The sequence below is a fragment of the Strix uralensis genome, chromosome 2 (genome assembly GCF_047716275.1).
Source record: "Strix uralensis isolate ZFMK-TIS-50842 chromosome 2, bStrUra1, whole genome shotgun sequence".
Classification (NCBI taxonomy): domain Eukaryota; kingdom Metazoa; phylum Chordata; class Aves; order Strigiformes; family Strigidae; genus Strix; species Strix uralensis.
Genome location: NC_133973.1, coordinates 69186915 through 69211005, shown reverse-complemented (window position 1 = coordinate 69211005; position 24091 = coordinate 69186915). Strand labels below are relative to the sequence as shown.

General features: G+C 37.9%; 1 protein-coding gene across 3 annotated transcripts in view; it reads right to left on the bottom strand.

Annotated features, from left to right (window-relative positions):
- Window positions 1-24091, bottom strand: part of GCC2 (GRIP and coiled-coil domain containing 2) — a 31951-nt gene extending 7860 nt beyond the window's left edge. For 2 of the 3 annotated variants that reach the window (XM_074859140.1, XM_074859141.1), the window contains exons 1-19: window positions 23990-24091; window positions 21034-21096; window positions 20288-20372; window positions 19135-19202; window positions 18196-18300; window positions 14910-17399; window positions 14157-14226; window positions 13368-13468; window positions 13189-13287; window positions 10839-10958; window positions 9270-9434; window positions 8788-8892; window positions 8053-8215; window positions 7409-7509; window positions 7204-7281; window positions 6345-6482; window positions 4133-4254; window positions 2198-2374; window positions 496-713 (exon numbers count right to left, since the gene is read on the bottom strand). In XM_074859140.1, coding sequence (XP_074715241.1) covers window positions 496-713; window positions 2198-2374; window positions 4133-4254; window positions 6345-6482; window positions 7204-7281; window positions 7409-7509; window positions 8053-8215; window positions 8788-8892; window positions 9270-9434; window positions 10839-10958; window positions 13189-13287; window positions 13368-13468; window positions 14157-14226; window positions 14910-17399; window positions 18196-18300; window positions 19135-19202; window positions 20288-20372; window positions 21034-21096; window positions 23990-24091 — 4570 coding nt within the window. Of the gene's footprint in view, window positions 1-495; window positions 714-2192; window positions 2375-4132; window positions 4255-6344; window positions 6483-7203; window positions 7282-7408; window positions 7510-8052; window positions 8216-8787; window positions 8893-9269; window positions 9435-10838; window positions 10959-13188; window positions 13288-13367; window positions 13469-14156; window positions 14227-14909; window positions 17400-18195; window positions 18301-19134; window positions 19203-20287; window positions 20373-21033; window positions 21097-23989 lie in introns of all 3 variants that reach the window. The other variant, XR_012627579.1, reaches the window with a different exon arrangement.

Here is a 24091-nt window from a genome sequence, read left to right as displayed (position 1 = left end):
CAGGGTTTGACCACCCCCTCCATAAAGAAATGTTTCCTCATGCCCAATCTGAACCTCCCCTGGTGCAGCTTTGAACCATTCCCATGTGTCCAGACCCTGGATCCCAGGGAGAAGAGCTCAGCACCTCCCTCTCCACTTCCCCTCCTCAGGGAGCTGCAGAGCACAATGAGGTCGCCCCTCAGCCTCCTTTTCTCCAAATTAGACAAACCGAGAGTCCTCAGCCACTCCTCTCCGGACATGTCCTCCAGTCCCTTCACCAGCTTTGTTGCCTTCCTCTGGACACATTCAAGAACTTTAAGATTCTACAGGCACAGCAATGACAAAGACATGCTCCTTACTTGGTATCAGTGGATTGATATGGCATGCTGCAGATTCTCCAGAAAAAGTTTCTGGTGTATTACAGAAGCACACACTATAAGCATTGCTTAGATTCAGACTCAGGTACACAAATTTGTATCTAACCCAAGAAAACCTGGCATTATGACTGAAAGTTACCTCTAGTGCTTGATTCACTCTTCAGTTGGAAGAGCTGAGCTTCTACTCTGGACAGTTGTTGCTGAAGTGTCTCTACTGTCTTCCTGTGCTCTTCTTGCAGGTTTCTGACTTGATCTCTGAAATTGTTCCGGAGAGCTTCATTCTGGGCTGTCAGCTGACTCAAAGTCTGGGCATGCTCTGTTTTCATGACCATGTTCTCAGACTGTATTGTGCAGAGCCTGAAAACACCGTATACACAAACCGTAAGAAACAAGTGGCAAAACACTCATTTTTACATTTCAAAATTTTTAGAGTATAAAGTAGTGTTCAATTTTCATGTATATGATTATCTTAGAATGACTGTGCAACTTTTTTCCATTTGAATTCCTCTTCTTACAAGGAAAATCTAAGACTGAAAAAGTTACACTTATTACCTATCATATGAATGCACCGTGTTATATAAACTTGATTTCTATTTTGGAACACAGAATTTAGACATCTTTGGGAAAAAATTGAAGTATTAGAGACACTGTGGTCTAAACATTCTGAAATTCTAAAAGAGCAACATGACTCTTTATAGTGTCATACAGGGCATGTAACTTATACCCCACTTCCTTTAGTATTTATTTATCTATCAACCACTTATGCAGGACTTCTGAAAACCTAAGTTTCTAAGAAGCTAAGTTTAATTTTTTTAAGCTTTAACTTTCAGCACAGAAGAGGGTAGAAGAGTGCAGTTGTTAGCAAGAAAAATGGCAGTAACACATCAATTGTACTGGGTTTGGAGGTACTCCAGAAGCACGACAAAATTGTCAAAAGCAATTAAACAAATGCATGTATGGAAAGACTAAGCATAGGACTTGCCCTTATAAGCATACAAACTTAAATATAGCCAGAGTAGCAAAGAGCTTGTCTCTCTGGGTACAAAGGGAACCTACTGTGATATGGGTTGTTTCCAGAAAAATGCAGAAGGACATAATTTAGTTGATTACAATGAATCATCAAGCGGCTATCAGGAATAGATAAAACAGTACAAGGATAGAGACAAGAAGTCAACGGTTCCTAATACTAAGTTCCTAATACTAAGCTGTAATTTCTAACGAATATTTCATGTGAACTTCTTTGTACCCTAAATAGAGAAGACAAGGAAAGACTCTTTTTGAAGAGCTCAAGTATTAGGAAGTCATGTGATTTTTCAAGAAATTATATAGATTAAACAGATTCCTTTCTCTTTGAAAGGAATAGCAAATTAAGATTGTGGCAAGCAGAGACTTAAACCCCAGAACTTTCTGTAAGAAAGGCACTTGGTGGACACAGGACTGGATATTTCGTCAGTGAAATAATTCGTTCTGCACTTAACTACCTTATTTTTCTAATAGGAAACATCCATAAAATTTAGTTGAGCAGTCCAACATAAACGTAGTGCTGAGCACTGGACTAAAATAGTCAGCGTGCTTAAAAAAAAGTTAATTTTTAAATCTGATAGTTAGCAGGTAGGAAGCGCGCAGAAACCTCCAATTCCCTGATCAGCTACTACTTCATTTTCATTGCTGAAACTTCTGAAGGCTTATGAAAAATAGCAAACGATCATTTTGAAAATTCCTTTAACTTTCTCAACAATCATGCCCTTTTGTTGGGAAGTACAGTTATAGGCCACTACATGCCCAGTCCTTAAAATTCACACAAAATAAAATATCAGTATCTATTCATCAGCAGACCATACTTTTCACGGAGTTCTGCCTCTTTTGCAACAGTCTCTTGCAGCATCTTATTGTGTCTTTCCAGCAGGGTGTCGTGTTCAGACTGCAATGCTTGGAGTTCAGACGCATTCATCTGTGAATTATGCTGAGCATCTTGCAGCTTAACTTTAAGTTGATCTATTGCTATTTCCAACTGTTCTCTACAAGGGGAAAAAAAGAAATAAACAATGTATATTTAAAAGATTTATATTATTTAAGAATCTATATTATATCCACAATATTTTGGATAGCTGATCCAAATTGCTTATTTATTAATTAAAACAATACAGCACCATGACCAAAATAATCTTTGTATCTACTGCAGTCACATTCTATTAGAAAAGTTCTGATCCTGTTTCAATACAAGTACAAATAGGTTTAATCACATCCCATCTGAACTGCTGGGAATGTAACTATTGGGGTAGAAAGTGTTACTGATACCACTTTCTACTTCAAGCTGGTTTGAAGGAACAAGACAGAAGAATAGTATGTGGGATGCAGATGGAAGAAACAATTTCTTCTTAAAAGTGGTGGAGGTTTTTGTTTGTTTAATAAATGCACATCAGTTCAATGAGACCAACACAGGAGACAAATGGTTGGAGCAGATTTCGAGCAAAGGACTAGAAAGCAACATCGATCAATAAACTGTTGGTCAGAAATAAATCAAAATCAAATACACCAGCATCAGACATTCTCCTTTTATGCTTTCTGTATTTATATATGCAGAAATCTCCATTATCTCATGAACTGTAACTGTATATCTCATTAATCCTTAGTTGATACTGTAAATCATTTCTTTGAAAACTATTTATCTGTTTATTGCTTGATTACTTGTCCACTTTGTTTCCAAAGTGACCCTCTTTCATAAGAACCTAATAACACCAGAACTTCTTAAAATTCTGCAAAAACGGAAAGACAAAGAAATGCAACCCTTGCAGTTTGCTTGCTTCAAAAGAGGTTTTTAAACAAAAAGCCCCTAACAAACCATAAAACAAAAGTCCTCTATCAGAGCACAAGTCTCCCTCTGGTGGATCTGCAGCCGCAACTGCATGTATTGTTTTAAGATCTGGGTCAGAAATGAATCTTGACATCTCACCCATAAATGCCCAGTCTGTCACCAAGGGCAGCTATCAATAACTTATAAAAATAACTTACAGAAACTGATCTACTTTTGCAGTGGGTTCAGACATTTTCTGAAGTGAATCTGAATTTACCTGGTTTATGACTATACGTAAATGATTTTCAGGGAACTTTTGGCAGTGTAACTTTTTTTTTCAAGTCTTTCCTCATAACAGCTGGTAAGTCAACAGTATTTTGTAGATCTGCTGGAACTGATGACTGAATTGGCAGCCAGAGCTTTACCTACACTAAACCATTCCTTCCTGAAAAAGTTCGAAGTGAGCTCAGCCGAACAGTTACTGATCTGCTCTTTTCTTCTTAGTTGGAAATGGCACTTTGCTACAATACTTTATGTCAGAGATGACATGTCAAGTCTACACAGAGTATGCTGGCTAATTTCTTCTTATGAGAATCATAAGAATCTTCCTAACACCTTACTCCTCCCTCTGACTGTAACAATGGGTAATCTACACCAATAAAAAAATGTGAAAAGAAACAAATCAAAGTGAAACTGACATAGTACCACCATGGTACAAATTGATGATCTTTCTCCCGTTCAGATAGGCAGAACCACAGTTAGATTACAGAACAGATAAAGTTTACAGAAGTAAAAAGCTTTTTTTAAGAGAAACGCCACAACAAAGGAACTGGGGAAGCAAACTGTCTCCCTTCTGATATTTTACTTATTGAAGCAAAGAGTTACAGTCGAAGTCTCCTGTTGGTCAGTGATTAGCACAGGCAAGCTCAGTAACTTGAGTTATCAGTATTTTTCTGTATGCATATAAAAATTTTAGCTTTACCTTTCTTGTTTGGCTCCCTCAGATTCTGTCTGAGAAGCAGATTTATTCTTTTGCTGTTTTAGAACATTATGAACACGGACTTTGTAGCTCTCGAATTCAGATGTAACAGATGCTTGTTCAGCCTATCACATAGAAAAGAAACCCTTAATAAGTTATGCTATTAACTATTGCTCCCTTATTTCCTCTAAAATGAAATTCATCTTACATTGGGGAAAAAAAAAAAAAGAACCACTTGTTGCATTTTCTTCTTTGAAATGGATAATTAAGATAGTGACTACCATAACAGATCATGTTTCTTTAGACTTTAATTGAATATCATAAAACGTGAAACTTAAAGAGACATATTGATTTTCAACATACCAGTATTACAGAAAAGAAAGAATACTTGCAAATTCAAAAATTGCATTCAACGGAGGTTCACAAATGGGGTTCTATGAAACAGCTTTAAATGAAGGTAAAGGTGAAGGAAAAAAAGGATAGCTCTGTTTTCCTTTTATACTATTCAGGCGACAAAAATCTAATATGCCTTAAAGTTATCCATAATTTTGAAGAGTTAAGTCAGTCTTGTAATGTTAATACACAGCACAAGACATAATATTCTAGTTGATTGTAAGGGTGTTTGGTCTGTCTTCTCTTCTAAATTCAGCTGATACACAAGTTTCTGTGGACATACAGAAAATTACCTCACAACTTAGTAGCTTCATCCTTGACTGTACACTATACAGCAAGAATTATTCCCATCCTTCACGTTGTATATTCCTCTAAGAAAACACAGATACAGGTTTTCATTCTTGGATCTTAGGAGAAGCTCATGGATTCATTAGCCATCCTTGAGATGACTAAAAAGCTCTCATCTCCAAGAGAAGGATTTTGGAAAGTTTCTCTTCAGCTGAACTGGTGAGTGAAATTCCACAGTGCTGACCCAGATTAGCCACTGCCCTAGCTTTTCTGGAATCTGTGAGATTTGTGGGCATTTTTTTAAATTAATCCTTCTCTTTTCTTCCTGTCAAACTATGTGAGCTAGAATATTCCTAAATCCTCAGGTACATGGGCTTAAATGTCAGCATGACTTTTGCCTTCTACCCTACTATCTGCTTTGGTGTCCACCTTTCCTTTAGGCAGATTTTTTCTTTGTTAACAGCCTTGTAATAATATCTATTTTCTAGATGTAGGGCACCTAAAGAGGAAGGCTAATCTTCCAACAGCTTCAAGCCATGCCATCATGGAAGATCCCTTACTGGTTCCCTTACCCCCTTACTGGTTTCACAACATCAAGGAGCTAGGCACCATAGATAGGTACAGCAAGTCCCCACTTATGAAGAATGCATTTGTAAAACCACGATCCATCCATATCTACCAGTGCAACTCAGGCAAGCCTCCTGTAGCAGCAGCCACAAAGTGCAGCCATTTCAGTTCACATTTTTAAAATGTATAAGTTTTTTTGAGAGGCTGTATTCAACTGTTAATTAACTGCAGGATGAACACCTATCATACAAAAGGGACCATAGTGTGGAGCAGTAATCTCCATAAAGATAGCTTGAACATAACAATCCTACTGCATTCTGAATCTGTCTGTCTCCAATGCAAAGAGTAGATTCCAGGAACATCTAATACAGTCTCATAAGGACAAAAAAAACATAAATAATTAAAAAAAAATAAAACCCGCATCAATAGCGTCAGTTTCACATGTAGCTCAGCTGCCAATTAAGAAGCTGCTCATATAGCAGCATATTAAAAGGTGTTTGCAAATACATTTTTCACAGTTTTGTTGGGTTTGGGGTTTTTTTGGTTTTATTTTTTTATTTTTTTTTGTTTGGTTGGTTTTTTTTAAAGTGGTATCTATGTTAACTGGTTTTATATGGAGCAAACTATATTCCTTTTTTGTTTGTTCTTCTCCTCTTTTCTTTAAAGAATTGTCTTTTTCCCGCAGCGTATACTTGCTGATCATCTTAAATAAACTCTGCCTCCTCACTACCACCACAAAGGTTCTCCCTACTGGAAATGTAAGAGTTCCACCACAAGTGATACACGACAACCAGGACAGTGTGGCTTGTCCTCCATACCACCACTCAAATACATTAAGCACTGGGGTAATTCCCAATTCCTGACAGACAAAAAGAGTGTAAGACCTGCAAATACTTTTAGAGAAGCAGAGAGAGTGCAGTAAATATCCCTTCTAAAATCTCTGACATTAATTCTTCCACTAGAGTACCTGGGCTGCTCTGCACTCTTCTTGCAAGGTTGCAATTTTTTGCTGGTAAGAACTCAACGTACGCTGGTGTTGCTCTGAAGAAGTTCGCAGGTGTTCCTGAACTTTATGCTTTTCTGATGTTAGTACAGCCACTTGAATCTGAAAAAGTCAGTTGAAAACTTCACTATGACAAAATTTTTTTCTTTCCTCTCAAGGGGATACTTCCCTCTCCACAGAGAACACAGGATTCTACTACAGTAATTCCTATACAGAACTGGTGCATATAAAATTAAGATCCAATAAAAATAGAATAAAAAAAATAGACACGGGTTACCATGTACTTAATTAAAAAAAACATATGACGCTGTTTAAAGACAGAATTGAAAATACAATTACAGTGGTGGGGTGACAGTGTTTAAGAAAGCCAACTCCTCTCCCTTCCTTTCCCTGCTACCTTTTGTTACATTCAACTCCTATTCTGCCCAACCAACAAAATTTATACAGATGGACAACACTTAAGATTTTTGCTGACACCGTTGCATTCTTTTGTTTTTAAACTGAGTAACTCCCATTTTTAAAGAAATTATTTTAAAACATATCCCAGTTACAAGCTTCAAACTACAGAGTCTTCTCTTTTTGTGGAAAGGGAAAGGAAAGAGGAACAAGAAAGGGTAAATCCGTTTAAAGAATGTTACAGGGGAAATACTTGGTGAAAGCAGCAAACAGACAAAACTCATTTAAGAAAAAGAACCAGTAACCTACTAGTAGTAAAAATAACACCTTTTCATTCTTCAGCCTATATTCCATCTGCCCAGTCCAAATCACACCCTTATTACTTAAATAAGAAACCTTGTACTAACAAAGAAGTGAAGTTTCTTGCCTTATAGGCTTCCACTTGTTGTTGACTGGCTTCCAGTTCCCCTTTTAATGATGCCTGCAACATTAGGTGGTCATTTTCCTGCATGATAAAATTATCTGGTTATTAAAAAAACCCAAACCTCAGCAACTTAATAATTCAGCTACCAGCCCATTTTTTAAAAGTTACTTTAAAAATGGAATATACAGTCATTAACATCTGGACTTACAGCTTGTTTTGAATCAGCCAGTTCTTTTTTGGTTTTCACCAGAAGTTGTTTTATCTTGGCATTTCTTTCCTCATCCTGTTGCATAGTTGATTGAAGTGACTCTAATGCAGAAAACAGCAGTTATATGCAAAGGAAACTGCCCCTCCTATATTTCCTTAAAAGTATCAGAAAATATTTAGGCAAAAATCATAAAGAGCTGCAAACAAGTAGCTTACAGTAAGCTTAGTAACCTATTTCTAAGTATCACAAAGATCTTCAAATAAATGAAATTGTTTTAAGACTTACACTTAAGGATAGGAAGAAATGAAATTTTTTAACCACATGCTAACTAGCAGTAAAGTTTTTATGAGTGTGGTATGTCAGAATGAAAACCCCTGTCAGTCACCGACTTTCAGAACTTATGGTGAACTTAATCAGGTAAGAAATTTATCAGGCAGGCAATTTGGCTTTTATTTGCTGAATACTAAAGTGACTGATAACCTAGTAAAGTTTCCTTTATAGAAAAGTAATTTTGACTACGTAACTGTTCAGTATTCCCTGGAAACCTTATTCTCACTCACTGACTTGAAAACTTGTTTCTGATTTATAATTTTTACCATTACTAACTATACCATAGTGACTCTTGCTGTTTATAGTTTACTCACTTATTTCTTCCTGGAGGGTCTCTTGCTTCTGTTTCTGAATCCCCGTCTCTTGCTCAAGATCTTCTATTCTGCTGTCTTTATCAGTAATCTTCTGATTAAGTTCTTTTACTAGCCTTTCATAATCGGCTATTTCCATATCCATCAGTGTACTCTTTTGAGCGTCCTGCAAGTTACACACAATGAAGTTACAGCTTACAATCTGCCTTGGCTGCTACGAATATAATTTTAAAAAATTGTATTAAAAAACTATATTGCCCATCTAACAGAAACCTTATAACTATCCATATCCACAAGCAATACCCATCCATCAGGTTTCCATATCCTTAGTAAATAATCTGTTTTCAAACAAGAACCAGAAGCTTTGAAAATCCTGTGGCTGCTTTCAACAGTTTTACCAACAGGCATTTTGTGGATACTAGTTTCTATCATCTTCAGTCGTTACAACAAGGGCAGCTTCTGAATAGTGCACCATACAAGTAGTCCAGACATCTGAATTCTATTCCTATTTCTACTGATGACAGACCACATAACCCAAGCTAAAACAAACAAACAAAACAAACCCAAAAGTACACACCAGTTTTCCAAACACAAAACCAGGGGTAAAAACCCTTATGTCTTCCCTTTTGCAAACCCTGGGTTTTAAAATCCTCAGCACGGAGGGAGGCATTCAACACAACAAGATGGGCCAAAAATTTTTAGTAGTCCATTAAGCACTAACATGAACAGCAACTCTACCTTTCTGGCCAGCTCTAGTTCTTGCATAGTTTTCTGCAGATGTTTCTTTTCCTTCTGAAGTTGCATCTGAAGCTCCTCCATTTCTCGAAGAGCACCAGTATGCTCCTGAAATTTAAATATTTCTCAATTATGCAATCCAATTTCAAAATAGATGTCAGCATCTATTTACACTTACACACACACACTTAGGTGATACAAAGATAACTGAATCCTTTTTTACGAAACCACCAGGAACCAAAGAAAAATGCAGAAGATTATGAAGTGTTTTTCACATTCTGTAACAATCCCCAATCTACTCTAAGTGACAGCCTTGCAAAGTTCTTTCCATGAACAGACCAAGCCTTCAAAACGGCTGAGTCAAGTAACAAGAAGAGAAAGTATGGAACTTGTTCTATAAAAAACACAGTTTACAAAGGTCCAACAGAAGTCACATCCAGTGAAAGTAATGCTTCAGTCCATTCACCATCTCTACAGAGCACTACCTTTGTTTTCTGTTCTTTCAGAAGCTTTTCGGCTTCTAGTTCTTTGTCAGCCTTTGCCTTGGCTCTTTGCATCTCCAGTATCTGAGCTTCCAGCAGCTTAGCATTACATTGAAGTGTTTCAACACGAGCCAGGAGGTCTTCATTAGCAGAGTGTAACTGATCATGCTGAAATGATCACAGTGGAAAGATTAAAATGAAAGCTGAATTTGCACGTGACTTTGACAGACAAGATATTGTCTGTATTTAAAAAAAAAAAAACAAACACCAATTTCTATCCAACTCCCTTACAAACAGCACTCCTACAGATGAGTCTTGTCCATCTTAATGAATCTTTTAAAACAGATTAAGAAATAGGCTAAATTAAAGTCATTAGCACAGTTTGATTATTCTGTTTAGAGTTCATTTGCCCAGCTTTCTGTAAGATGAAGTAACAAGAAATCTGAAAAAAATACCGACATTTATGCTTTTTGCAACAATCACCTTCCTCCCACAATAATACGCAACATTCGAGTACTTATCGCCCCGCTTCAAATACAGCTGCTGCATTTATAAATAAATAATCATACTACTAATTCCTAAAAAAGATTTAACTGCAGCACCACCAAGACTTCAATGAGATCATACCAGTACATAGTAAAAATTCCTCCTGTATCGGGACTATCTTTGCAATGATTTTATGATTTAATTTTGACATCTTCAGTGTTTTATCTCAGTCTCTACTATGCAGATTAAGAATGAAGTACAAGTGAGAGAAGCTGCCAATTACCTGAACAGTGGTTTTATTTACCAAATACTTCATAACAAACTCGAAAAATTAAACACCTGCATAATCAGCAGAATATATGCTACTATTTGTCATTTCTTCCTAAGCTATTCACTACTAGCTTCCGTTTATAAGGAAATGGTGGCCTAGGTGGATCCTCAGTGTAATTATGTATGGGGTTTGGGAATTTAAATCCTAAGTCCCAAACCCACTGCAGTTCGCTTTGCAAAAATGTGTCTCACAGCTGCTTAATTACCATCTTAGGCTCTTCTGCATGCCACTATAGTATTCTAAAGTCTCCTCCTTTGTGAAAGATGCAAAAAACCATAATTAGCATGTTTAAACACTCAGTTAAATAATAAAACCACATTTTGTCTAAGAAACCAAAGAAAAAAATTTAACAGTTAAAGGTTACTGTAATTCATGAGAAGTGCAGGTGTGAAATCAGAGAAATAGTGCAAGTTTGATCCTTTGTTTTTACATCTGGTAGGTGCAGCAGAGTTCCATGTCCAAACCAAGCCAGAGGTGATCACCTGCTCTTTTCTGTGAGTTGACCTGGTGTAAATGAAACCCTTTCTATTGAAAAAGCCAGACATTCTAGATGTATTTACCTTATCTGGGCTATGACAAAGGTATCAGTATGTTGAAAAAAAACCCCAAACCCCTGAATTTCAAGTCACTATCCAAAATGCACTTAGGTTACGAAACTATATATAGTAACAATCGCATGAATAAAACTTACACTTAATAGGTAAAGTTTTTTTTACTGTAATTATCAATAGATCAGACACACATACAGAACTGACCTGCTGGGATGACACCTGTAGCTGTCTGGTGAGGTCATCTATCTGACGTTCAAGATTATTTGCTCTGCCTTTTTCAGAATCCAGCTGTTCTCCTTGTTTATCGTATTCCATCAAAAGATTCTTAACACATACAAACACAAACCATTTTTACAATATACATTGCATAAGCACATTCTATACCTCAGGTGCTTACTCATCTTCCTAATAATTCAGCATATGAGTTGTCTTACTGTAACATCAGAAATATCAGAATTAAATTAAAGCTATTGTTCCATTACAGGCTCTGGGAGAAACCCTTTTCAGTTGCTGAAATTCTAGAATAATTCAGGTTGGAAGAGACCTCTTGAGGTCTACATTCAACCTTCTGCTTAAAGCAGGGTCAGCAGTGAGATAGGACCAGGTTGCTCAGAGCTTTGTCCAGTCAGGTCTTCCCAAGGACCTGCCTCCAAGGATGGAGATGACACTACACCTCTGGGCAACCTGTTCTAAAGCTCTAACATCCTTAGTAGGGTAAAAATGTTTATCCATATATCTCATTTTAATTTAGGACTACTGTCTCTCATCTTGCCATTAATAACCTGACTCTACTTCCTTGATAATACCTTTGTAGGTACTGAAGGCTGCTATTAGGTCCCTTTGAAGTCTTCTCCAGGCTGAGCAATTTCTCAGCCTTGTACATTGCTTATTCCAGTTCCTTGACCATCCTGGTCACCCTCCACTGAAATCACTTCAGGTTATCAATGTCTTCTCTCATATGTGGGCGGAGAAGGAGTGACAAGACTGGTTGCAATACTCTCAATGATGTTATAGAATTGTTTAGGTTGGAAAAGCCCTTTAAAACCATTGAGTGCAACCGTGAATCTAATACTGGCAACACCACTAAACCATGTCCCTAAGTGCCACATCAACACATCTTTTAGATACCTCCAGGGATGCTGACTCCACCACTTCCATAGGCAGCCTGTTCCAATGCTTGACAACCCTTTTAGTGAAGAAATATTTCCTAATATCCAATCTAAACCTCCCCTGGTGCAACTTGAGGCCTCTTCCTCTTGTCCTATCGCTTGTTACTTGGAAGAAGAGACCAACACCCACCTCGCTACAACCTCCTTTACAGTAGTTTCTGAGAGCAATAATGCCTCCCCTGAGCCTCCTTTTCTCCAGGCTAAACAACCCCAGTTCCCTCAGCTGCTCCTCAGAGGTCTTGTGCTCTAGACCCTTCACCTTCATGGGAGTGCTGAGCAAAGAGGGACAATAACTTCCCTTGACCTACTAGCTGTACTCTTGTTCTTGGAGCCCAGGATGCTGCGGCCACCTTTGGTACCAGAACACACTTTTCTCATTCTCAGTATACTGCCTACCAAAACCCTGAAATTCTTTTCAGCAGCCACACAGTCCCCAGTTTGTATCGAGGAGTTCCTCTCTCCCACACAAAGAACTTTGCATCCATCTTTGTAGAACTCCGAAAGGTTTCTGTCAGCCCATTCCTCACACCAGTCTAGGTCTCTTTGAATGGAAGCCCTACCTTCAAATCTATTGACTGTTCCCAATTAGGAATAATCTGAGAACTTGATCAATGTGAACTCCATCACCTTCTTCAGGTCACTGTTAAACACACCCCTTTGGTACATCATTTGTTAGTGGCATCTAGTATAAGCTATTAATTGCTACTCTCTGAGCCAAACCATGCAACTATTTTTTTTATTTTCTAAGCATTCATTCAGTTGTTTACCCATTTAGATCATAATATCCTAGCACGGATACAAGACTACCGTGAGAGAGCATCAAAAGCTTTTCTAATGTCAAGATAAGTGACATCCACTGTTCTCTCATCCACAACTCCAACTGTTTTATCATGGCAGACAATCAGACTAATCAGACACAATTCACTCTTGGAGAATCAAAGCTGACTGTCCCCAGTCACCTGCTTCTGCTTCATGTGTCCAGAGACATGCTCTGAGAAGACTCAGTCCCAGGGAATTTGTCAGTTTATATCTTTATCACTTAAGGACTTTCTAAACGATCCCCAGTTTAATGTACTTTGAAGATTTCATAAGAATTTATGTTTTGCCTCAGCAACACATTCGTTGATACGTATGATGTTAGATTTAAAGGGTTTAAAAACACCATCCAGTAGAAAGGAAGTGCCTTATTTTCTTCTGACAGTAGCCATGCAGTTCTATTACTATAACCTTACGTTCCATGATTTGGGTACTCAACTGCACTGATATAATTTCTTTTGCCAAACATACTTGTGCAATTAAGTAGCAATGTATATTCAGGCTAGGCTTCAAAAGCAAAGTATTTTCTGACAGAGAACTGTCTTTTGTAAATATAGTACTATTCTTACCTTATAGCTTTCAGCTCCTTGAATGACATCTTTCATTGAAGCAGACAACTGATCTTTTTCTGATCGAACCAACTCCAATTCTTCCCTCAGAGTCTGCATCTTATTATAAAGAAGTATGTGTCATTAAAACAGAACCCCACATACAGAATGTTCTTCATACTAAGCAGCAGTCAGAGTACCTCTTTTCGGCTGGCATCTAATTCTTTCTTTGCTTTCACAGCAACAACCTTGATTTTATTTAGCTTCTCTCCTTTTTCTGCAGATTCTTTTTCCAGCCTTCCTAAAACAAATAAATAAGAAAGTGAAAAAATATGCCTCACCTCCCCCCCAAGAAACAAAATGAAATGAAATTCAATTACAGCACAAATACCAGCATGACTTTGAAACAAAACAAAATATAGATCGGGGGAGATGTTCAAATGTTTTATTCAGTTAAGCATTTAAATTTAATTTGAATGCTAGGACATCCAGCTGCACAGAGAGCTTAGGGACAATCTTCCCATTTCAGAGGCTTCCATCACAATTAACATTAAAAGCCGTATTCCTGTCTACTTCTACATACAGTTGTAACAACTCGGAAACATTTTCCTTCTAATGCAGTAGGATAACTGCAATGAGGCAACAGTAGTTTTGGCAAAGTGTTGCTTTCCTCTCCTCTTGGCAGCCTTAGGGATTCTTACTGACACAATTATTTTCCATATTTAAAAAAGCAAGGATGAAATCCACTACACTGTCTATAGCCAAATGTACACAGGAAGAAAAAACCTTAAGAAATATCAAATGATAACTAACTTAAGATTGCTAACAATATTTTAACTCCCTAATGGAAGGAATATTGTAGAAAGTTGCATTGATAACTACTTCCCCACCTTCCCTGGCTTGTAGGAAATACGGGACAGTTATGCAGAGAAACTAACAATCCAAAAACCCCAATCTGTTTACATAAAAGAGAATGGCAAGAAAGATACCAATTTTTTCTTGAAGCTCTGCTGCTGAAGACTGCTGATCAGTTTTCTCAGACAGTGTCTCCATTAAATTCTGTATTATAAACAAAGATATAAGTATTACAAAAATTTCTTTTGTGATATCTGTTCTTCCCCTAACAAGCTACCAGAATTTTCAGCTACAGCTGGACTGTGTTTACATTCTTACTACCAAGAAAGTCTTTATGTGCAATTTCATATCAGCTTTGTAACCGAAAAGCATACTTATGTTGAAAGAAAAACACTTCAACCTTTTAACAGCTGCTTTCCATCCTGTCCAAGGACAAAAAATGGGAGACCATTAATTCTGCAGCTGTTAGTTTTACATAATCATCAATTCCCAAGACCTTAAGTTAGGAGTAGCTAATGCAGATCAAGCAGTTTTGTTTGAGATAGAGATCACAAAGTTAGATGTGAAAGATTATGAGGTCAGTTAGTCTATCTAGTTAAATGATCACTTTGAGGGGTATTGATAGGAAGAGAGGTTCAAGTACCAAGAAACTTCTGTCAAAATAGCACTGTGACTGGTTTCATTTGGTTCTTTTTTTTACCCTGGGGGGAGGGAGGGGTTTCTGAGGTGCTAGGAAACTCAGAAACATGTGCTTTCTAGAAGGGAAACTCACTTTGAGGCCAAGGAAAAAAAAAAAAAAAAAAAAGAGAGAATTGAAAGTATTTTTTGAACCTTAATTCTGAAGACTTTAGAGGTTTAGTCTGTATACTTCAATAACAAAATATAACCTTTAGAGAACTCAGTTCGTCTTTCACATTTCTAAGTTCAGTTTCCTTTTGTTCCAGAATGAAATTTAAGTTGTCTTGTTTTTCTGATCCTTTTTGCTGTTCTTGTATTTGACTTTCACAAAAAGCAAGTTTTTGAGTGATCTCTTCAATATTAGCTAAAAGATCTTGATTTTCAATCCTTGTTTTTTCACTGGCATTCTTCAGCTCCTGGATATCATGTTGAAGTGCTTCTTTTTCAGACAACACTCCTTCCAGTTCTTCTCTCAAGAGATCCTTTTCTTTTTCAAAATCCTTAATCAGGGATCTATGTTCTGTATATTGAGCTGCATTTTCTTCTTCTAGTCTCTCAACTTCCCGCTGCAAACGAAGAACATTCTCCTCGTTCTGTAGAGCAAGGCACAGCTCTTCCTTCATTCTTGCCAAGTATTCATCTGCAATTTGTAACAAGTTAAGAGAATCATATTGCTCATTTGAATCTGAAACGCTGGACCCCACTTGCTCAAGTAAGTGGTACAGCTGAGTTCTTACAAGGGATCTGTGTGCTTGCTCACTTTCAAGTAATGTTGATACATGGTCTTTTTCTGCAGTCATCATTTTTAGTTTCTTTTCTAAGTTTTCAGACTGCTCTTTCAACACTAACCAACCATCTTTTTCAGATGTAATCTTTTCCAGCTCTTCACTTAATTCGCATTTTTCCTGAATGATTTTCTTATTTTCCTCACGAAGAGTATATGCTTCAGATGAAAGGTTCTCTCTTTCATGCACCAGAGATTCAATCTGGTTTTCCAGTTGCTCTAGCGTTTGAGCATTTTCACTCTTTCTAGTTAAAGCTTCATTCAGTCTCTCTGTTAATTCCTCCACCTTCTTCTTCAGGTCGCTACTGTACTGGTTAGCAACACCTACTTCTTGCTGAAGTTCCTGAACTTTGCCTTGTTCTTGCTTGCATCTTTCCTGAAGAGTTTCTCTCTCTTCACCCAAGCATTTTACTTCATTTAAAATATCCCTGTTTTGATCAGTAAGAGCAATGATTTTCTCTTCCAGTTCTTTCATAGCAGTCTCTTTTTGGTTGATGGTGCTTGTTATTATGTTATTCTCCTCCTGAAGACTAACCATTTTATATTTAAGTTCTTCTATCTCTAGGTGACTGGATGACAATTTTTCTGTTTCTTCCTGGAGGCGATTCACAGTTTCAAGAAGAACATCCTTTTCATTGAAAGCAGCTCGGAGTTTCTGCTGCAGTTCACTGACATCAGAAGCTTGCTGTTGTCTCATTGATTCAAACTCCTGGCTGATCTTTCCAGCAGATTCCCCTAGCTCAGTCTGTAGAGTTTCCATTGTTTCTCTCAGGCTGTTGTAATTGGACACTGCTTCTTCTTTCTCCTGAGTTAGCTTTTCAAGTTGTTCTCCAAGTTCCTGCATTTCAAAAACTAATGCCATCTTTTCTTTTTCAGAACCAGATAATAAAGTTTCATTTAGTTCAGAAATTTCTCTCTTATGTTGCTCTTTCAGAGTTTGAGTCTCTAACTCATGCTCTTTTACAGCGGTTTCACAGTGCTGTCTTGCTGCTTGAAGTTCCAATTTTAGCTTTTCAATTACACAACAGTAATCTTCTTTAGTAAGCTGCAATTCATTTATCTTAAAGTCCAAGTCTTCCCGCTCATGAAAGTACTCATCCTTTATGCGATGAATTTCCTCCTCCAGTTTTAGTTTAACATTACTCATGTAAGTTAACTCATCTTTTAATATACTATGTTGGGACTGGAGCTCTTCTAAACTATGCTCCAGGTGCCTAACCTTTTCTTCCACTTTTGCTTCTATACAAGGTTCTTCTTGTGCATCTACAACATCTATCTTTTTTTCTACATTTTTATTTAAGACTTCTCTCAGCTGCTCCAAGTCATATTCACGCTGGTCAGTACAAGCACACGTTTCATCCTTTGCATTTTTCTCTTCTACTAATCTCCTCTCTGCCAAATTGTGCTGTAACTGATTTATCTGATTTTGCTTTTCTTCATTTTCTTTAGATGATATTTCAATACGATGCATCAACTCTGACACCTCTTCCTGATGGGCAATTTTTAATTTTTTAAGCTCTTCATTCAGATTTTTTATTTCATTATGGTAACACTGAGAGTTGCTTTTAATAGTTTCCTGCAGATTTGTCACTTCTCTGTTTTTGTCTTCATTCATAGTTTCCAACTGCTTGCTCAGACACAAAATTTGCTCCTCATAAGTAGATTTAATTCTCTGGACATCATCTTGTAATCTTTTAACTTCTTTTTGACTATCACTATGACATTCAATCTGTTCCACCAGCCCCATTTGTTTCTTCACTTGTTCCTCTAATTCCATTTTCAGCTTTGTTAAGTCCTCATTGTGTTTGCATTGTGCATTTGCTAATTCACTCTTCAGAGCTTTTATTTCTTTCAGAGAGTCAATACTTGATTGCTCCAGTTGCTTCTGCAATTCTTCTGTCTTAGCCACTGCAGCCTAAACAAACATGCAAGTTATTATATACCAGTAATCTAGCACACAGAATTTCCAAATAAACTGTTTACAATAATGACTTAGAAAATTTAGGAGTCCTTAGTTTTAAAAACTACAGTAATTTTTAAATATCTAACTATATTAGGACAAGTCAGTTTATAAGACACCACAGAGAGTACAAAACGATTTGCAGAATGAGAAAGGAAAACTAAGTCTTAAATCATGTTTACCAGCATAATGTCACAAAACGGTCGTGATAAGCTTCAGCTTTAGCAACTATGCTGATAATGCATTAAAGACCAAGTTACTTTTAGTGCATCAAATTCAAGTATCTGGAATATAACAATGTTCATCAATTGCAAGCGATCCACTCTTCACTTTATTATTAATTGAGATTACTGACATAATATAGATGCCTTGGCTGACAGGCTCCTTCCTGTGAATATCTGAATGTAAACCTCCTATTTCCCACAGAAAGACAGAGCTGATTGATTGAAGCCATCACGTATGTAGGCTACTAATGCACAGACTGAATCACTTCAGAACAGCTATGGATCTAGTTGGTGCATATAAGAATTTTATATTTATCGTCAGTCCTATAAAAACTATAAATTAGGGGGTACAGAGAAATATGCTTTAACATATGAAGTCTTTAGATTTTTTTTTTTAAAGTAAAACAGAACACAGGCAAGTGAAGATGAAAAAATGGAAGTGAAATACACAACAAAAAACCCTAGAAAACAAAGATAAAACATAATTCTGAAATAGTTTAGTAACGTTCCGTTGCGCATATCAGTACCTCTGCTTCTTGCTTTCTTTGAATATTTTCTTTTTTCAGAGCTATGCACTGCTGCTGACTTTCAGCTTTTTCCAGAAGTACAACATCCAGTCTTTCTGTGAGAGCCTGATTTTAAGGGGAAAAGATCACTGGAAAAAGGGTTTCTTAACAATGGAAGTGTGAACAATTTTTGTAAACCATAAGTACTCACATATTGGTCATGACTTTTTTTGTCAATTAAACACATCAGTCTGATTTGAACAGTTACTTTCAGCCCGAATATGGCAGAGGTGGAATATGCAGACTAAAACAATGATGATGAGTAATAGATCCTGTTCAGAATCGTATTTCCAATCAGTTAATTTTTCATCATAGGTTAGGGAGGAGCTCCCCTTCCATAGAATAGAAATTTCCATCCAAATTATTAAAAACAATTTTCCAATTGATAAATTCCTCCTCACTACCAATTTTAACTTTCATGCTGTCTATGACCCTTACTTTGAGAAAGACAGATATTCTTGCCACTTAAAAAAAAAAATCCAGTTACTTTCCTGAAAGCATTTCTTGTGACATGCAACTTTAATTACGTGTTTCTGATCTCATCAAATGACTGTCTCGGAAGTTTTCTAAATGGCTGAGGTCTTTCTGCAGTAGTCACTCTAAAATAAACAAAAGCCTCTCTAACCAGCTGTGCAAGGAAAAGGTCTTGCTGAGAGAATAGTACTATTCCGTGCTATTCCTCACAGAACTGATAGTGTTTTCTTTCTCCACTTCTGAGTGGAGTAAGGATGTAAGGGGAGTAGGAAAAAAGGTTTTAGGAAGTATCCTGAATTCCTGGAAATTTATTACATTCAATTTGAATAACAGTTTTAAAGCTATTTACTATTTACCAAATTATTTCTGTAGATTTATTTCAGCTAACATTACATAATATATTAGAAACCCATTACATATTCCTACCTGAATAATATCATCAGCTCCTCCAGTAGCTGCTTTAGATCTGAGTTCTTCAATCTCTTTCTCTAGCTCTTAAAGAATATAGAAATTTCACAGCATGAATTGATGCTTCATCACAGTAGAAAATTACTAGTAAATCCAGTAACTAGCAACACTCCTATTCGAATCAGAGATGTCTTTTACTTCATCAATTTTTGTTTGTTACTGAGTGATAGAAAGGGCTAATGGAAAAAGAACAAACATTCAGTACTACTTCTCCAGTCCTGACATTTAGCATGGTTTCCTGAGGAAGCAAAGCTTCCTTGTTTGGGTAGAGGGACAACAGATAGAGATTTTTTTTTTTATGATTGTCTTCCCTTATGGTTAATGATCAATTTAAGACAGAGAAAAGATACTCAGTTCCTACTGGTTCTCTAAAAATAGGCAGCAGGTAGGAGAACAAGATCTTATGAATAACCCCACTGAGGAAAAGCCTAGTATAGCCCATCCCCATCCTTATCGTTTCGCTGGGCAGCTGCCAGCATTCAGCATAACTGTAACTCCAAACGAGAAGAAGTGACAAGAGTCCAAGCAGTGGGCCACTGGAGAAAAAGGGACAGCAGAGAGGAGAGGGACAGCACATGAGAGCACAGATTTACACAGGATACTTTTGGGTAGTTAACATAAAATTTTGTTTGGTATATTTTATGTCTTGTTAAAGAAGCAAATAATCAAATATAAAGTAGCTAAGTATTTTAAAGAGGCCATTGTACTCTACAACACCAGTAATTATGCAAAAAAAAAAAAAAATCTATCAGAGCCATTCCCCCTCTCATCTGCTTCCTGAAAAGCAACAGGTATCCCTGCAAGCAATATGGGGAACAGACGATGACAAGTCCCACTTCAACTCTTGCACAAGCTACATTGTTCCATCATGTCATACTGCCAGACCAAAATTAATTTAATACCTGACAAAAGCAATGCTTCTTCCCTTCCTTGCTGTAAGGACTTTAGTCCTTATCCTCCCACAAAAAAACCCCCGGTGAAACTGTAGATAAAAAAAAAATCTAGGATATTTGCCTGGAATTTAAATCTAGCAAAAATATGCAGTGATATCAGGAAAGGTCTGATAGTACCAAGCATTAAGGCAGAAATTGTTCTCTTTCCAGTAAGGTACCTGTACATCTTGACTTCACTTTCTGTATAAGCATTACTTGCTTTTTTGCAAACTTGATGAGATCTTCTCTGGGCAATGTGTCCAGCTGTAAAAAAGCACGTATTAGAGAAACTAACTTCCTCTAACCCAGGGAAAACAGAGTAGTTTAGCATCCGACTTCTAAGAAGTTAAGTTTTAGGGCATGAAACTGTCTTATCACACATTTTCAAGAACAGTAGCAGTTCAAGTTACTGCTGTTCTGCTATCCAAATCTGTTATTTCAAGCGCAATAACAGAAAGTACTCCTAATTCTGCACTTTTCTGAAATCATCCTAGAGCACACAACTGGGCAGCATCAGTTAGACAGGAAAACTCAGTTGGGAAGGGTTACAATTCAGTAACATAATTTGAACAATGTTTTGAAAATAGCACTGCTGACCTAACATTGGCACTTTTTAAATTTACTTCCAACATATGCAAAGAAGTCTGTTGTACATCATGAAACAGACTATTAATCAAAAATGGATGGTACTAATATTTTATCAAATTATAACAAGTGAACATATCAATGAGATTTTTTTCCCCCAGTGTTTCCCAAAACACCTTAGCCTAGTGTTTATAAATCAATTTTCCAAGAAGTCTAGAAGACAGGAAACTGTTTAAAAATATCTTTATGTCTTCCTATTAGTCACAGCTTGCACGCTAAGCTTACATAACCTTTTCAACTACTGCTACCCAAATAAATCAGATTTGTGAGGACTGATTACCTTTGATTTGCCTGATCCTGGTGTGACAGAAGACGCCACCATCTCTTGCCCAGCATCTTGAACCTACAACAAAACAAAGCACAATCTGTGGATGAACTTCTTGCTGTAAGACTACCAAAGGAACTAACTGAAAGTCTCCAAACGCTGAGAATAACTGAATATAGTGACAGCTCAAGAGAAAAAATAAAAATACATTTGTAGGACTAGTCAGAAGGATAATGGAAAAAAATTTGAGAGATCTATTGTGATTGGTACAATACAACTGCAGAATAGAAAACTCCAGATTTCCAAACAAGTATGATCTGACTCCATTACTGAATTGACATCTAGAGTTGATACGCTACTAAAAAATCATTTTATTTACAAGAAATCACAAAGACATGACTCACTATCTTGTGCTTAAAAGACTCATTAAAAAAAGGCATGAACAAAAAAAATATAGGAGTAGCAGTTAAATAAAACTTTGGGAACTTTTGAACCACATATACTCCTCAACTTTTTTTTCTTCCTTTCTTAAACACATCACTAAAATTGTTGGCATAACAAATATATTTGAAAAGACTTTGCAAAGCCAGGGCTCTTTTGAACAAAATATAACCCTCCCTCCCCCCCCACGCCTTTCTTTTTTTTTTTTTTTCTTTCCCCCAAACACACTGGTTCACACTAGAAGTGCTGGCCTGACAAACATACTTGAAAAAGCTCTGCAAATTCTGGGCTCCCTATTCCTAACATACACGCATAATTCCTTCTACTGTAAACTTCCACAGATCTAATCTGGGAGACCCTATGTTACTTTACAGTGGTTTATATGAGATACACTTACTTATACTCGGGAACATGAAGAAACATACATATAACTAAGATGGGGCAAAGGAAAATGGAACAGACACTTCCAATATATTAAGGGTAGCATTTCCAAGCTTTAACTTTTACGCTGCTTTTTCCTTCATACTATCATATGTCTGTGTGTGTGTGTGTATAAAAGTGGAGGAATATATATATAAATATTTGTAGTCTTATATATCTATGTGTTTGTGCATGTGTATATATATACACATACCTTCACTTTTATTTTGCTAGTCTCTTTATGCTGACAAAAAACCCCTTACAACAGAAACTAAGGAAAAAACAATCGGGATCTAAACACTACTAGAACAGAGAATCACTAATAATTTGGAGGAAACAGCTGATACAGGTAATACGGAAGGCCATCATTAGAAATATGACTTCAAGTACAGAACAAGGACAAAGGCAGATACAGTTATCTTTGTATCACATGGGCTAGAGTTTGGTTCTGAGATGGTAAAAGCAAACTTATTAGAAAGTAACGTGCGTGTTAAACATAAATACAGCATTTTTTTAAAAAAGCTATAAAGTTTCACATTTTCTTGGTACACAAAACTTTGTCAACTTTTACATTCTTAATATTTCAGCACTGCAATTAGCAAAACACTGTCACTACAAGCAATATGCTTACACAGTATAATTAAGTACAACAAATTGTATGTAATGTTTAGAAAATGATAGCACACGTCTCTCCATACTACAGTAAGGTCAGATGAAACTACACATTACTTTTACTTTCCTTTAAGCCAATACACAGAGAAGCAGAACCATGTATCACGTAATACAACACATCCAGCTTTGCTGTTCTGGTAACAGAAACCAGAAGCAGCTTGTGTAGAGGGCTTCACCCATTTGAATTAGAAGAACAACCAGGAAGATGAGTTACTAAAAACCCCTAAACTTGTCATTGATCAGGTGCATCCAGGCTGTGAGCCAGCAAACAGTAAGCACACTTCGAAGCACAACACTGAATCCTGCAAGGATTCTCAAGCTTCTATTCCACCATTCTGAAACCAGTGTATGCTTTCAAATACATAATTATTTTCTAATTTAAAGCCTACTTTATCTACACTAAGGTGTTTCCAAGCCAGTTTAGCATGTTTTATACATTTCAATTGCTATCTATGCCTTACTTTTGCAATAGCTAAACACTCTCTGAGAAAGCCTAAACAATGTATAAATGCAGTATATTAAACTTTGATGTGAGCTGTGGCAGCAATGACCATTACAAAGAACGATTTTCTGAGCAGTGGGCAAAAAGACGTCACCCATCCTAATCATACCAAGTCACATCAAAACACGTTTTGAGCTGTGATTGCTTCAGCAAACAGAGGCATATTTAGAATGTGCACAGCTCTGAAACTACCAGGAGAGTTAATTTCATGTATGAATTTTGAACTCTTCGGTGTTGCCTTTGAATTTGCCTTGGTGGTTATGAAAGCTGCACTAGATACATACACTTCAGTGGTTTTATTTGCTTGTGTTGGTAGGTGTTTCACAGTTGGCATACCTGATAACACATCAGGTCATCCCAGTAGGAAAGGAATGCTTGTTCGCCCGGGGGTCCTTTGCAAGAGTAACCACTCTACACATCCCTGTATGTCACCTGAGTGTCTCCCCCCTGAGTCAGCCCCGGCTGATCTCCCCCAGCCCGTGCAAACACGATGACACCCCCACCTTCCGGCAGACACCAACCTCCGGAGCCCGCACCGGCGCTTTCACGCGGCCGCAGGGCAGGACCAGAGCACCCACTCCCACCCCCGGGGGCCGGTGGGGAAGAGGCGAAGGGGCGCGCAACGGCCCGAGGATACCCCGCTCGCCACGCTGGCCTCCGGGCGGGCAGCAGCCGGCGGCGGGCCCTGAGGCGAGCGGCGCCGCCCGCCCGGCGCGACCGCCCCGCTCGTTGACAGCCGCCTGCCAACGGCCGCCGGCGGCGCGCGGACGGGGCCCCGCACGCGGGGGAGGCGGCGCGCGGCCCGCGCGCACCTCCCCCCGCCGCGCGTGCTGCAGCCCAAGGTCACGCGCCCCCCACCCCCCCGCCGCCGCCGCCGCCAACGAACGCCCCCCCGCCGCGGGCTCCGCGTCCCCTCCTCCCCGGCCCCGCCGTTACCTCCATGGCGGGGCCGGCTGGCCGCAGGGGCGGGGAGATCACGGCACCACAGCCGCTGTCAGCGCCGCTACATCCTCCCCGAGCCACTTCCGCCTCCGTCAT